This window comes from Prionailurus viverrinus, chromosome D3 (assembly GCF_022837055.1).
Source record: "Prionailurus viverrinus isolate Anna chromosome D3, UM_Priviv_1.0, whole genome shotgun sequence".
NCBI lineage: Eukaryota > Metazoa > Chordata > Mammalia > Carnivora > Felidae > Prionailurus > Prionailurus viverrinus.
The window spans coordinates 76,969,958-76,983,878 of NC_062572.1; the positions used below are offsets into that span (position 1 = coordinate 76,969,958).

The following is a 13,921-nucleotide window of genomic DNA, read 5'->3' on the forward strand; positions in this document are numbered from 1 at the left end:
CACGTAATTAAATACTGTGGAGATAAGAAACAGCCAAGATGTGGCTGGGAATTGTTTTAATGTCATTCCTTCTCTTGCAGATAATGATTACCATGCTTAGAGGGATTAAATAATAGTTTTACTCGTCTTGTGCCAGACTGTATGGTCCAAAAGTTCAAAAGGAAGAGGTTCTATCGTTTCCTCAAAGTGAACTGTTAAAATTAGTTTTTAATGATCTGTAGCATTTGGACTTGAGAGTTGATGGCAGTAATGTGGTCTTTCCCATTCCCCATATCTCTTCCCCTGAGATCTCTCAACACAAGTTAGGAATCTTAGGTATTTTGTTGCCAACCCCATGTCCAGTTTGACTGAAATTAGGATAGTTAAAAACTTATCTTTAAAAAGTAAAGTATATGTGTAATTTTGAAGTGATCAAACCAGTATCTTTTTATTGATTGGTACCAAAATAACCCAGATATTTTGACTGTGAGGACCAACAGAATGAGTTACACAAATGGTCAAAATCAATAATATGATTTGGTTTTTTTAAAAATGAAAAATGGAACATTACTTTGTAAACATAATATTCATGGCACATTTTTTCTTACTCATAAATGTTTTATGTGGCTCTTCCCCCCTCTTTTTTCTTCAGCTGCCTAGTAGAAAAGGTGTCAAGAGAGTACCCAGGAGTAGTCTGGATGCTGTGGTTCATCCGAAATGTTAGAAGGCAAACTTTTAAAAATAACTTTATCGAGTATCATTCACATGCCATTAAATTCACCCCTGAAAGTTTACATTTCAGTGGTTTTTAGTGTATTCAAAGTTGTGCAACCCTCACCGCAATTTCTGAACATTTTCATCACCCCAAAAGAAACTGTGCATCCATAGTATCATTCCCCATTTTCCCCAGGTCTCGTAGCCCTAAGTGACCACAACTGTACTTTATGTGTATAGATTTGCCTATTTGGGACGTTTCATGTAAATGGAATCATACAACATGTGGTGTGTCGTGACTGGTTTCTTTTACTTAATACTTCATTTCTCTGTATTGCTGATTAATACTCCATTGTGTGAATATACCAATTTATTATGTGATAAATTGTGACATATTCATATATTCAGTTGATGGACAATTCACATTGTTTGCACCCTTTCGCTTTTATGAATAATGCTGCTGCGAACATTCATGTACAAGTCAGTGTGGATATAGGTTTTCATTCCCTGGGAGTACAGTTGCTGGGTTTATATGATAATTCTGTTTAACCTTTTGAGGAACCGCCAGACTGTTTGCTGTAGAGTTTTCAGGGTTTCTTACAGAGGGGCACCTTGCTGGTTCAGTCCATAGAGCATGTGAGTCTTAATCTCAGGGTTGTGAGTTTGAGCCCATTGGGTATGGAGACTACTTAAAAAAAAAATCTTTAAAAGTTAAAAAATAAATACATAGTTCCTCATATAGGTTAAGCACTAGTCCCTTGTTGGGTATGTGATTTGTGAATCTTTTGTCCCAGTCTTTAGTTTGTTTTTTTATCCTCTTAATGGGGTCTTTTGCAGAGCAAAAGTTGAATTTTGTTGAAGTCTATGTCCGCTATTTCTTCTTTTATGGACTGTGCTTTTGGTGTCATCTCTAGCCTTCGATCTCCAGGATTTTCTCTTTTTTTCTAAAAGTTTATAATTTTATGTTCTACGTTTAAGTCCATGATCAGTTTTAGTTAATTTTTGTATACGGTGTGGGCCTTAGGTCAAGGTTCGTATTTTTGCCTATGGACGTCCAGTTGTAATAGCCCACCTGTTGACGAGATTACTTTCCCCCCTTGAATTGCTTGCACCTCTGTCAAAAATCGGTTGTGCATGTTTGTTTGCATCTTTTTTCTTGGTCCTCTGTTTTGTTCCATTAACCGAAAACCACATAGTTTTAATAAACTTATATAATAAGTCTGGAAATGGAATAGACTTTTTTTTCCCCTACCTTTTCCTTTTCTTCCCCCCCAGAGTTCTTCTAGCTATTCTAGTTCCTGTGTCTTTCCATTTAATTTTAGAATAATTTTGTCTGTATCTACAAAAAAATTGTGCCGAGATTTTGACACGAATTGCATTAAACCTATATATCAATTTATGGAGAATTAACATCTTTACTGTGTTGAATATTCCAGGACATGAACACGGTATGTCTCTCCATTTCATTTATTTACATCTTTGATTTTTTTTGCGGGGTGGGGGGGAGGGGCCAGGATTTTGTAGCTTTCAGCCTACAATTCCTGTTGTATATGTTTCTTTTAGATTTACATCTAAGTATTTCAGCTTTTTGAACCATTGTTAGTAGCATTTTTTTTAAATTTAGTTTCATTGCTAGCATATAAAAATACAGTTGATCAGTTTTTTTTTCTTGTATTCTGCAGCCTTACTGAACTCACTCAGTTTTTTATAGATTCCTTTGGATTTTCTATGTGAACAATCATTGTATCCTCAGATAGGGACAGTTTACTTCATCCACTCCAAATGTGTCCATGTTCTTTTCTTGCTTTATTACACTGGCTAGAACTTTTAATGCTATGTTATATGAGTGGTGAGTGTGGATATCTTTGCTTCATTCCTGATCACAGGAGGAAAGCATTCCGTTCTTCACCATTAAGTACAATATTAACTATAGATTTTTAGCAGATGCTCTTTATTAAGTGAAGAAGTTCATCTCTGTTCCCATTTTTCTGGGAGTTTTATTATTGTTTTTTTAAATCATGGATTGATGTTGAATTTTGTCAAATGACAGCTATGATCATATGCTTTTTTCTTCTTTAGCCTGTTACTATTTGGGTTTACGTTGATTGGTGTTTGAATATAGAACTAGACTTGCATTCTGGAACTAAAACTCCATTGGTCATGGTGTATAATTCCTTGTGTATGTTGTTGAATTCTATTTCCTTACATTTTGTTTAGGACTTTTGAGACTATCAGCGATACTGATCTATAGTTTTCTTTTTTCTTTTTTTACATTTTCTTTTTTTTTTTCTATCGAGAGAGAAACGATTTTATAACTTTGGGAAAAAGCATTAATCAAAGAACCAGTTTCAGCATAGCTACCTCTTAGTCTTTCAGCCTTGGTTGGTTTGAGATCTACGTGTTTGCTCTTTAAGCTCTGTCTCAAGGAATTGAATGCCCCACAGTTGAGTAGTTACCAGGCACAGCACAAGAACTTCATGGAGGGCTTGACAGTGTTGTTTACTCAGTATTGTGTGATTCCATGATTTTTCATGGTTATGTTGTGATATTCTGTGTACATTCTTCTCACCCTGCCCTGAGGAACTCAGTCCCTGTAAGAACTTCATGGAGAAAGGATATTGGGGTTTGAAATCAAAGACCTATGTGTCCATACTGGTTCTGGAATTTAGTAGCTGTATTATAGTGAGCAATTACTTAACCTCTCTGATTAAATGAGATAAATTTAAATGGATTTATAAACCTGTTACTGCAAATAATAGCTTCATTTTTATTGAATCCTTCAATTTTATAGGAAAGGAAAATACTAAAAAAGATTGTTACTATCTAAACTGTTCCTTGGGGCGTCTGGGTGGCTCAGTCAGTTAGGCATCCGACTTCGGCTCAGGTCATGATCTGATGGGTTGTGAGTTGGAGCCCCACATCAGGCTCTGTGCTGATGGCTCGGAGCCTGGAGCCTTCTCCGGATTCTGTGTCTCCCTCTCTCTCTGTAACCCTCCCCTGCTCAGGCTGTCTCTCTCTCTCTCTCTCTCTCTCTCTCTCTCTCTCTCTCTCTCTCTCTTTCAAAAATAAACAAACATTAAAAAAATTTTTTTCAACTGTTCCTTAATATCTTTTCCCTATTTCTCTATCATTTTCAAAAATTATCAACTATTAAGAAACGAGACAGAGTTTTCAGAGATTTGCATTTTGATTTAATAGGCCATCTTTGATTTTGTGTTTAAGCAATAAATCTTTAGAAATGTGGCATTTACCTTATTTCCTCCCCTCTGTGGTTATTTTACTGAAAGCCATTATTAAGTAATTAACTTCACAGTATATTTTTGGTAATCTTCCTCCTTTATTTTAGAATCTTATCTTGAAAGCCCAACAACAAAATGATTCCACAGAAGAATGGCTTTTCGTTTGACATTCATCAGGGACCACCTATTGACCCTTTATTTTTGTATCAGAGCAGTTTTGAGCAAAGTGGTGGTTCTAACGTGGTATGTCCTCTTCCCCAAACTGAAGTCATTAGGTCTTGGAACTGTGTCCTGGTAGATTTAGCTCTGGATCATTCAGGTGCTTAAAGACTGAGATTTCCGTCTCTTGGTGACTTTGGTAAACCTGACGCAGCAGGACTGAATTTCACGCAGAAACGTTTAAGTTAATATACGTTGGAGGAAAAAAAAAGAAGCCCTTGAATATTTAGAGCTTTGATTTTTAAAATATTTTGATGGATACAATGGATGTAGTTCTTTTTTTTTTTTTTTAATTTTTTTTTCAACGTTTATTTATTTTTGGGACAGAGAGAGACAGAGCATGAACGGGGGAGGGGCAGAGAGAGGGAGACACAGAATCGGAAACAGGCTCCAGGCTCTGAGCCATCAGCCCAGAGCCTCACGCGGGGCTCGAACTCACGGACCGCGAGATCGTGACCTGGCTGAAGTCGGACGCTTAACCGACTGCGCCACCCAGGCGCCCCACAATGGATGTAGTTCTTGAAGTGCTTATTTAAAAGATTGATTAGAAGGCTCAATTCCTTAAAAAAAAAAAAAAAAAAAAGGTTCAATTCCTGAAGTAACTTCCAGTGGTGAAATTTTTGTATTTCATGATTTAGTAATACCCGTTGAATAACCATATGAAAAATACTGAGATACCCTACTATCCATTGCCAAATTAGAAATAACGTAGTATATGCAAATTGGCAACAAAATATATCTTCAAAAGTGGAAAAATAGCTTATAAGGAAAAGACATTTGCCTCAGCTGGCAAGTTTCTCAGGTAATTTACAGAATGGAAGCTTCTGGCCCCGGATCTAGTTCATCCGTCTGCTTCTGTTAGGTTTTTTCAGTGTGCTAATTATCAGATCTCCTGTCTACTTCCTCCATAGACAGTGATAGTGTCCACTTTGAGCTGGTGCATTTCAGGTGTCTTACATAGACCCAGAGCGCTTGTCGGCATTTCGGCCTTCTAGCCCCCAAATTGTAAGCAAACTAATATTAAAAAGAAGTAAACTTTTAAAGTGGTCCTTCACTTTTAGGGTTTTTCCCCCCTCTTTGCAGCATAATTACGTCTAGATCACCTAAAATAACTGTAGTAAAAATGTTGGAAGGAATCAAGTAAAAATGTAATTTATTGAAGCATCCTTTTTCTGTTTTTCCCAGAACTGAGTTGAGTCAGTGTAGTTTGTACCTGTGTACATATATGGGTACAAAGAAATAGAGCACATGTGAATATTTTGTTCATTAATTTGTGACTCTTCCTAATTGTGGTGAATTTAGTGTGTGTGTGTGTGTGTGTGTGTGTGTGTGTGTGTGTGTGTGTGTGTTTTAATGTATTGCATTTGTATCTAGTAGGTAAATTAAAAAGCTTTAAGAGTTTGGGTGCAGCTTTCTTTTAGTTTTTAAAACTAACCCTTGTGATTCCATTTGTTGTAGCTGGAGTCTCAGCAGAAGCCATGCAGACTGTCAGCACTGCTCCTGATGCCCTGGGGCCAGAAGCCAAAGTCCAGGAAGAAGAGCATGACCTTGCAGATGATGACATCACAACCGGTGAGCAGGGACATCTTTCACATAACCTGGATGAGCTTTATCCAGTATTGGAATGTGCTTTTAGATTATTTGTAATGGGATTAAATATGTTGATGGAAAAGAGGGAAACTTGTATTGATGGAATGTTTAGTTTTATGAGACTCTTTAGTGTCCTTTTGATCTTGAAGTGGAAAGAAGCAGAAGTGTTTATTTGGTCTCGGTTTGCTCATTGTTGCTGTAACAATGAACTTGCTAGCTGTGCATTTGATTTCCTGGAGACCTTCTAATTCAGAGGCTGGGATCATTACTAAAGCCTTGAAACGTGTAGAGGAATACACCTTATGAAAGGTTTTGCAATTATAGGGTAAACTGAAGAATACCAAAGTTGTAACAGCAATGTAGGCTGTATAAGGAAACTTAATAGATATTCTTTGTACCTATATTATAGAAGTCGATTGTGCTTTTTAAAGTTATTTACATCGTTTAGATATTGAATAATCTTACCTATATTATTTATTATATAACTAAAGGAATAAAGTAAAATTTAGGAAAACTATATACCACGTATGTTTCCATATTCTGTGTTTTATGTTTATACATGTTCAGCCTATCTTTTTATAGACTTAAGTCAGTTTCAGTTACTGGATCTCCAAATGCATTCAGCTCAATTTCTTTAATGTACAGAGGATTAAAAACAACCTACTTATAAATATTTTTATTGGTATTAAGAATGATAAACTTTTGATTTTTGTATAGATGGTTATTATGTAAAATCTGACCATAGAAATCCATAATTATTGTGAAGCAACAAGTAGTAACTTAATAGTAATCAGTAATTTGAGGGGTGCCTGGGTGGCTCAGTTGGCCGAGTGTCCAACTTCCACTCAGGTCATGGTCTCACGGTTTGTGAGTTTGAGCCCCGCGTCGGACTCTGTGCTGACAGCTCAGAGCCTGGAGCCTGCTTCAGATTCTGTGTCTCCCTCCCTCTCTCTGCCCCTCCCTCACTCACACTCTGTCTCCCTCTGTCTTTCAAAAATGAATACACATTAAAAAAAAAAAAAATAGCAATCAATAATTTGAAAGAAGCATGCCCGGAAAACATCAGTAAAACTTTCAGCAAAAACTAAAGAAACTTTAAAAAAAAAAAAATGGAGGGAGGTTTTTAGCTCTTAAAGCTCTGTGTGGTAGGTTCTTTACTGTTACGACCTGAATGCCTTTAAAATTTTGTCACTGGAATGAAGTTGAGGGAGCCTAATAATCTCCCTTGAAAATTTACAAAGCATGTAATCAACAACCTGGAGCCTTGTGCTACTGCTGCAAATAAGTAGTTGACTAAATTGAGGCGCATCTGGTTTTCAGTAAAAATGCTGGTGGCCGTGACCTGCTACATTTTAATCCTTTGAATGTGTCAGTTCATTGATTGAAAACATTTCAACTTAAATGTAAATATAAATATGATTTCAGAAACTCCCAACTTTTCTGAAAGTCATTTAGCATTGCACAATTACGGATTTTGTTTCAGTCGCGACTAGAGGAGATGATTGCACCTGCAGATTTTTTTTTTTAACATTTCTTTTAAGTTTATTTATTTACTTGGCGAGAGAGAAAGAAAGTGCAAGTTGGGGAGGGGCAGAGAGAGAGAGAGAATCCCAAGCAGACTCCACACACTGCAAGCGTGGAGCCCCGTGCAGGGCTCGAACTCACAAACTGTGAGATCATGACCTGAGCCAAAGTCAGATGCTTAACCAACTGAGCCACCCAGGTGCCCCCAGATTTTTTTAAATTAGTTCTTTATTCAGTTATCATTGCTTTTTAAAGTGTTATAGGTACGTTTTAATTCTCTGTTAATTTTAAAGGCCCTCTAGTCTATAGAAAGTAGTGGTTTAATGCATAGAAGAAAAGAAGTTGCCTTTGTAATAGAATAACTTAATTTGTACTCTGGAAAAAAAAAAGCTTAATTTTAGAACACTCAGGTGAGCATTGTTAAATCAGTACATTGAAATTTTAAATTACGCACCACCATCATCATGAGACAGCAAATAGCACAGGGCTGTTCTTTTATTTGTATAAAGAAGCTTAAAAATGAAAATCTAGCTTGGAGAGTCAGTTAATGCTATTTAAACTGTATTTTAATCTGTAACAAGTTAAGTTAAACATATGTGATGAATGGCTTTTATCAGTTGACTTATTCACTTCATGTCGTGGGTACCAGGGGCAAGAATGTTCAAAGAATTTAAATAACTAGAAAAGGCTTCCTTCGTGTGTTGTCAGAGCAACTAGCATGTTGCAGCCTGTAGATCGTTTAGGTTACCTTTGAATTGTGTGACTTGATTAAGATGTGGTATAGATTTTTGTGAGGGTTAAGAAGAAAACCCTATTTCTTTTATTGACTAGAATTCTATATAAATTACGTTATGAAAAATATGGTAGATATGTTGAGAGAAACCTGTTTCAGGCACAAGAATCTTATTTTGGGATGAGCACCATTGTAGAGGACAAGTACTACAAAAGGGAAATCTGGCCAGTTTAGCCAGTGACTTTGAAAAATCAGGGAGTTTTTTGGTTACTTAAATTGAATTGCTCTATTGTATCTTTTCACAAAATAAATAGAAAGTATATCAAGGCGGACCTGGACCTACTTGCGTGTACTTGGAATGAATTCTTGTTTGGGAGCTCTAGTTAGGCTGATACGCATTGTTATGTTAATACTATATTTGTAGCAATCTGTGACTTAATTCTTCAATTAACTTAATTAAACAACCGACCAGTTAAATAGGAAGTATAATTTAGTGCTTTGCTATAGGTAGAACAATTATGTTTGGAATTTTTCTCTTGGGTGAGAAAGAATGATGTATGAATGTTGTCTTAGGACACTGATCTGAGCCTAGCAGTCTTTGTTAGCGCTTGCCTTATAAAAGTAAAGAAGCATGGATAAAGCTTTATAAGTGTTAGCTATGATCAATTGGAACTAATTAAATTTATTTGAAATGAAGAGCCTTAACTGGAAGAGAACAGCTGGAAAAACTGGAAAGAAAAAATTGAGTCTTGATTGAGACAGTTTAAACCTTCACCCTGTCATTTAAAAAATATGCGGCAGCTTCTTTCCGTATCTTTCTTTTTAAAGCTAATATCTATTGATCGGCTCTACAAAGTAACGCCACTTTGCCTTGGTCAACCCACACGTTCGGTTTTACTTACATTCTGTCTTAAGGTTCATCAGCTTCTTTCCTGTAACCAAATGTTTTCAATTATACATCAAAGCTATATTAGCCATTTTCACAGATTAATACTGTTTTTATGTAGAAAAAAATTAAAACCTACTTCATGTAATTTTTTTATATTACAGTGCAGCATGCATGGGAAAATGTACTTTCTTTTTCATTGGAATTACTTCAGGTTTTGCAATATTCTGTGTCTTAAACTCTGTTTTAACAACAACAGTGACATTTTCTTTACAGTGAAAAAGAATGCCATTGATTGTTTCTAGATTATAATTTCAGTGCCACACTAATATTACTGGATACTTGGTGTATTTGCTTTTATTTGTACAGGGTACTTTTATTTTTAGTATTATAATTTAAATGTTTATTTAGGTATATAGTCAATATCTGTAAATAATGTTTTGTTTTCCTTACAGCATTAAATAGGTCCTAATTAAGAGAGTAAATCTCACTAAAAACTAACAGAAAAAATTTAGATAAGTTACAATCTTTTTTTAAGGTATTTAATTATCTCTATATACTTTTTATCCTCATAAAGGATGACATTCTGAGTGAGGATGCAGCTATATGTCCCCTAAATGTTGCATTTTAATACATCCTACCCCTAATTGCAGTTAAAAAGAATTTTGAAAGACTCCATTTACAAACCTGCAATGGATTCCTTTAAGAAAGTCACTAAAGTCTTCTGAGGGTCATACTGCAGTGTCCTGCCCCTTGTTCAATACAGCGTGGACACACTGACCATATAACAGTGGTAAAGGGTCAGAAGTCACTGACATTGTCAAAAAGAAACCACATGATAGTAGATCAGTGGGACAGTTGACAGATTCAGCTGCTTACAACAAAAGCAGCAATGAAATGTGGATTCTGATAGGTGTGTTGGCTGTATTTGTTGTATTTCTTGTAAAATGTAAAGTTAATTTAAAAGAAAAAAAGAGAGAAAGAGAGAAATGCGATGGAAAAAAGACTAGGGAAGGGTATGAGCAATTGAAAGTAACATCCATTGACAATCAACTATGTACCCAGCCCTTTACACTTGACTCTCCCATTTCTTTGAAATGGATACTGATATTTTTGCAGATAGATAGATAAGGAAACAAGCTCAGAGAGTTCACTTTTAAAGGGTCCCGTCCTTAAAGTGACTTAAAAGAAGTCCTGTCTGACTCCAAAGCTTATGTGTGGTTTTAAAAATTTTTTTTTTTCAACGTTTATTTATTTTTGGGACAGAGAGAGACAGAGCATGAACGGGGGAGGGGCAGAGAGAGAGGGAGACACAGAATCGGAAACAGGCTCCAGGCTCTGAGCCATCAGCCCAGAGCCTGACGCGGGACTCGAACTCACGGACCGCAAGATCGTGACCTGGCTGAAGTCGGACGCTTAACCGACTGCGCCACCCAGGCGCCCCTGTGTGGTTTTAAATACAATCCCACACTGCCTAATATTCTTAAATTCTTGAACTTTGGCATCTTTTTCTTTTCAAATGTGAGACGTCAGTTTGCCTTTACTGCTTTTGATATCAGACATAAGCCTGATAATTGCTGGATATTTTATTTAAAATACAAACTTGTTATTCTAAATTTAGACCAAGAGATTATCTCCTTTAGAAAAAAAAATCATCACGGGGCGTCTGGGTGGCTCGCTCAGTCAAGCGTCTGACTTCAGCTCAGGTCATGATTTCGTGGTCTGTGGGTTTGAGCCCCATGTTGGGCTGTGTGCTGACAGTTCGCAGCCTGGAGCCTGCTTTTTGGTTTCTGTGCCTCCCTCTCTCTTTCTGCCCCTCCCCTCCTCGCACTCTGTCTCTCTCTCAAAAATAAATAAACAGTAAAATCATCACATATTCTTTAAATGTTCTTTTTAAATCTGTTCTTTAAATCATTTAGTACTACTGTAATGTAAGACTGTAAATATAAGTATTTATTACTAAATATTTTATTGCATACATGTAAAATGAAATGTTTACTGTTCTGCCTAGCTTTTTGAAGTCATCAAAAAGTGTGGATTTCTGGGTGAAATACATGGCTCCAAGTAATTTACATTTCTGTACTTTTAATCAAGGGGAAGAAAATGTGAATTAAAATTTTGTTTAGCGTTTAACACTTGGCTTTAGTTGTATGTTGATAGGGAGCAGAGTAGAGTATTTATAAATGTAGTATTTGAGAGTTTCTGATAGGAATATTAAAATACAGTCCAAATTATGGCTTGTAGTCATTCACTTCCTTTCCTCATACTTCCCTCTGGGTGATTGACTTTCCCGTTTCTTTGTTTTTAACTACCACTTACATTAAGCTAATAACTCTCAAATCTGTATCTCCGACCTAGACTTTTCTTCTGGACATCAGATTAATACGTCTTCCTGCCTGAATGTCCTGTAGATACCTACTGTGTATTAATTTATAATTATCCAAAGACCTTTTTATACTAAATTCATATTTTGTAGTAGCTAACATTCTGAAGTCAAAAACCAGGGCAGGGATAACAATTTAGAACAAATGACTTACAATTCTCATAGATCTGGTACAGTTTTTTTTTTAGACTGTGAATTATAAGTTGAAGAATGAAAAAGGGAAAAGGTGCAGTATAAAAGTCTTATTCTAGTTTACTGATTATAAGGCCTCTGGCTCTATGCTTAGAAGGTGTAGATACTATGCTTGGTGTCACAACACTATTTCAAATAGTGTTCCTTACAGACCAGCAATTTACTTACATATATTTACTACGTCTTTCCTATTATGTAGTATGTGTGTATCTCCTTAACCTCCCCCCTTCTTCTTAATGGGTGTTTAATGACTCAAAAGCATTTGTAACGGATTAGTGAGGGAATACAGGCTCATTTCTAGATAAACTGTCTCCTGATATTTTGAAAATGAGACTTGGAACAGATCTAAGAACATAATTATCTCTGTTATTCCCATTTAAAAGTTTACCTTTTTCTCTTGGAAAACAACCTGTCTTCAAAATTAGGAAGAGGGTGTGATTCGTTGCATTTAAATGAGAAAAGATATGAAAAAGTGCCTGGGAAAATGTGTTTTGTAACTTCAGTCTCAATGAGGGGTGGAAGGTGGGATGCGCCATAGTGAGGTGCACAGTCAGAGAAGCAGATTCTGACAGCTCTGGGGAGCCCCCTCCGTGGTCTTCACCGACCGGGGCTGGAGACGTGCTTTTGCATGATGGCGCTGGTTTCTTGTAACCGTTTTGGTTGCTCTCTCTGTGGTCCTGCTTTTCTTCCCTCTGTGCTGATCTCTCCTGTTACCCTGGGAGCTGTGCTGCCTCGTTTCTGGGCTCGTCTCTGTCAAAAAACCAGAATCTCTGGTGGACTTCTTGGAGCCAGGGGTATCGGTGAACCGTTGTCCAAGAGATCCCTCTGGGGCTTGGTGGCCCACTGCGGGAGAAGCAAGGTGGCTTGTATGTTGCGTGGGGAGATGCTCACAGGAACGAGAGAAATGCAGAATTTTCCCGGAGGCCAGACGTTTGAACATATGCCACTGAGGAAGTAGAGTGTGGAATCATGTTGTGTGTGACGGGGTACGTACGTTTCGTGGCGTTCCTCTGGGTGTCTGCACTCAGGCACTTAGCACTAAGGAAACTTGCCTTTTATTGCCCATTGAAATTTTAATGTGTTCAAGATTTAATGTGCCCAAGCCTCTATTTAAAGGCTTGGCCTGGGGTGACTTGCCTAAGAAAAAGTGCCAAAGGAAAAGACGCAAGAGCAAGGACAAAAGATGGCTAACAAGTACCATCTGAATGTCTAGTTTCTCTTTAAAATTTTTAGGCTTTTAAAAATGGGAAATCTACAGAGTATCGATGTATTTTGGCCAAAGATGTGATTGTGCATTTAAAAGAATTATGTTCTGGGGCACCTGGATGGCGCAGTCGGTTAAGCGTCCGACTTCAGCCAGGTCACGATCTCGCGGTCCGTGAGTTCGAGCCCCGCGTCAGGCTCTGGGCTGATGGCTCAGACCCTGGAGCCTGTTTCCGATTCTGTGTCTCCCTCTCTCTCTGCCCCTCCCCCGTTCATGCTCTGTCTCTCTCTGTCCCAAAAATAAATAAACGTTGAAAAAAAAAATTTTAAAGAATTATGTTCTGTATACTTGAAGTTTGCTAAGATAGTAGATGTTAAACATTTCACCACATAAAGTATCATAAAGAATCAGAGGAGCTATAACAAATTACTTTAATCAGCTGTTGCATTGGCACTGAATCTTTTATAGTGATAAAAATAGTAACACTGTGTGTGTGTGTGTGTGTGTGTGTGTGTGTGTGTGTGTGTATGTGTGTGGTATTTCCTCTTTGCATATAATATTTTTGCAAGGGGTTGGTCAAATAAACAGTAATCAACACCATCTGAGCAAATTCATCTAAAAGAACACATTTAAAAATCAGGGACTGGGGCACCTGGCTGGCTCAGTCAGTAAAGCACATGATTCTTGATCTTGTGATTGTAAGTTTGGGCCCCGTGTTGGGTAGAGAGATTACTTATATATTTTTTTTAACATTTATTTATTTTCAAGAGACAGAGACAGAGTGCGAGTGGGTGAGGGGGGGAGAGAGAGAGAGAGAGAGAGAGAGGGAGAGATACAGAACCGGAAGCAGGCTCCAGGCTCTGAGCTGTCAGCACAGAGCCCAGTGTTGGGGCTTGAACCCACGAACTGTGAGATCATGACCTGAGCCGAAGTCAGACGCTTAACCGACTGAGCCACCCAGGTGCCCTGGTAGAGAGATTACTTAAAAAAAAAAAATTACTTTTAAAAAAAGGAATTTAAAGTAATAACAATCATAACTCACTAGCATTTATTGAGTACCTAATATGTGTCAGGCTATGCTCTAGGCTCTTTTTAATCCTCACAAGTAATTGTAATAAATTTTCATGATCAATTCCATTTCACAAGAGAGGACAGTGAGGCACATAATGGTTAAGTAACTTTCTACATAAAGCCCACAGATAGGAAATGGCAGAATTAGGATTTGAATCCAGTCTGTTTTCTTCTAGATCTTATGCTT

The 13,921-nt window shown here is 37.2% G+C and overlaps 1 protein-coding gene across 5 annotated transcripts in view; it reads left to right on the plus strand.

The window, feature by feature from the left end:
* The window catches only part of WDR7 (WD repeat domain 7), a 363,164-nt gene that overhangs the window by 152,903 nt on the left and 196,340 nt on the right, over positions 1–13,921 (plus strand). For all 5 annotated transcript variants that reach the window (XM_047827886.1, XM_047827887.1, XM_047827884.1 and 2 more), the window contains one exon: positions 5,610–5,723. In XM_047827886.1, coding sequence (XP_047683842.1) covers positions 5,610–5,723 — 114 coding nt within the window. The remainder of the gene's footprint in view (positions 1–5,609; positions 5,724–13,921) is intronic.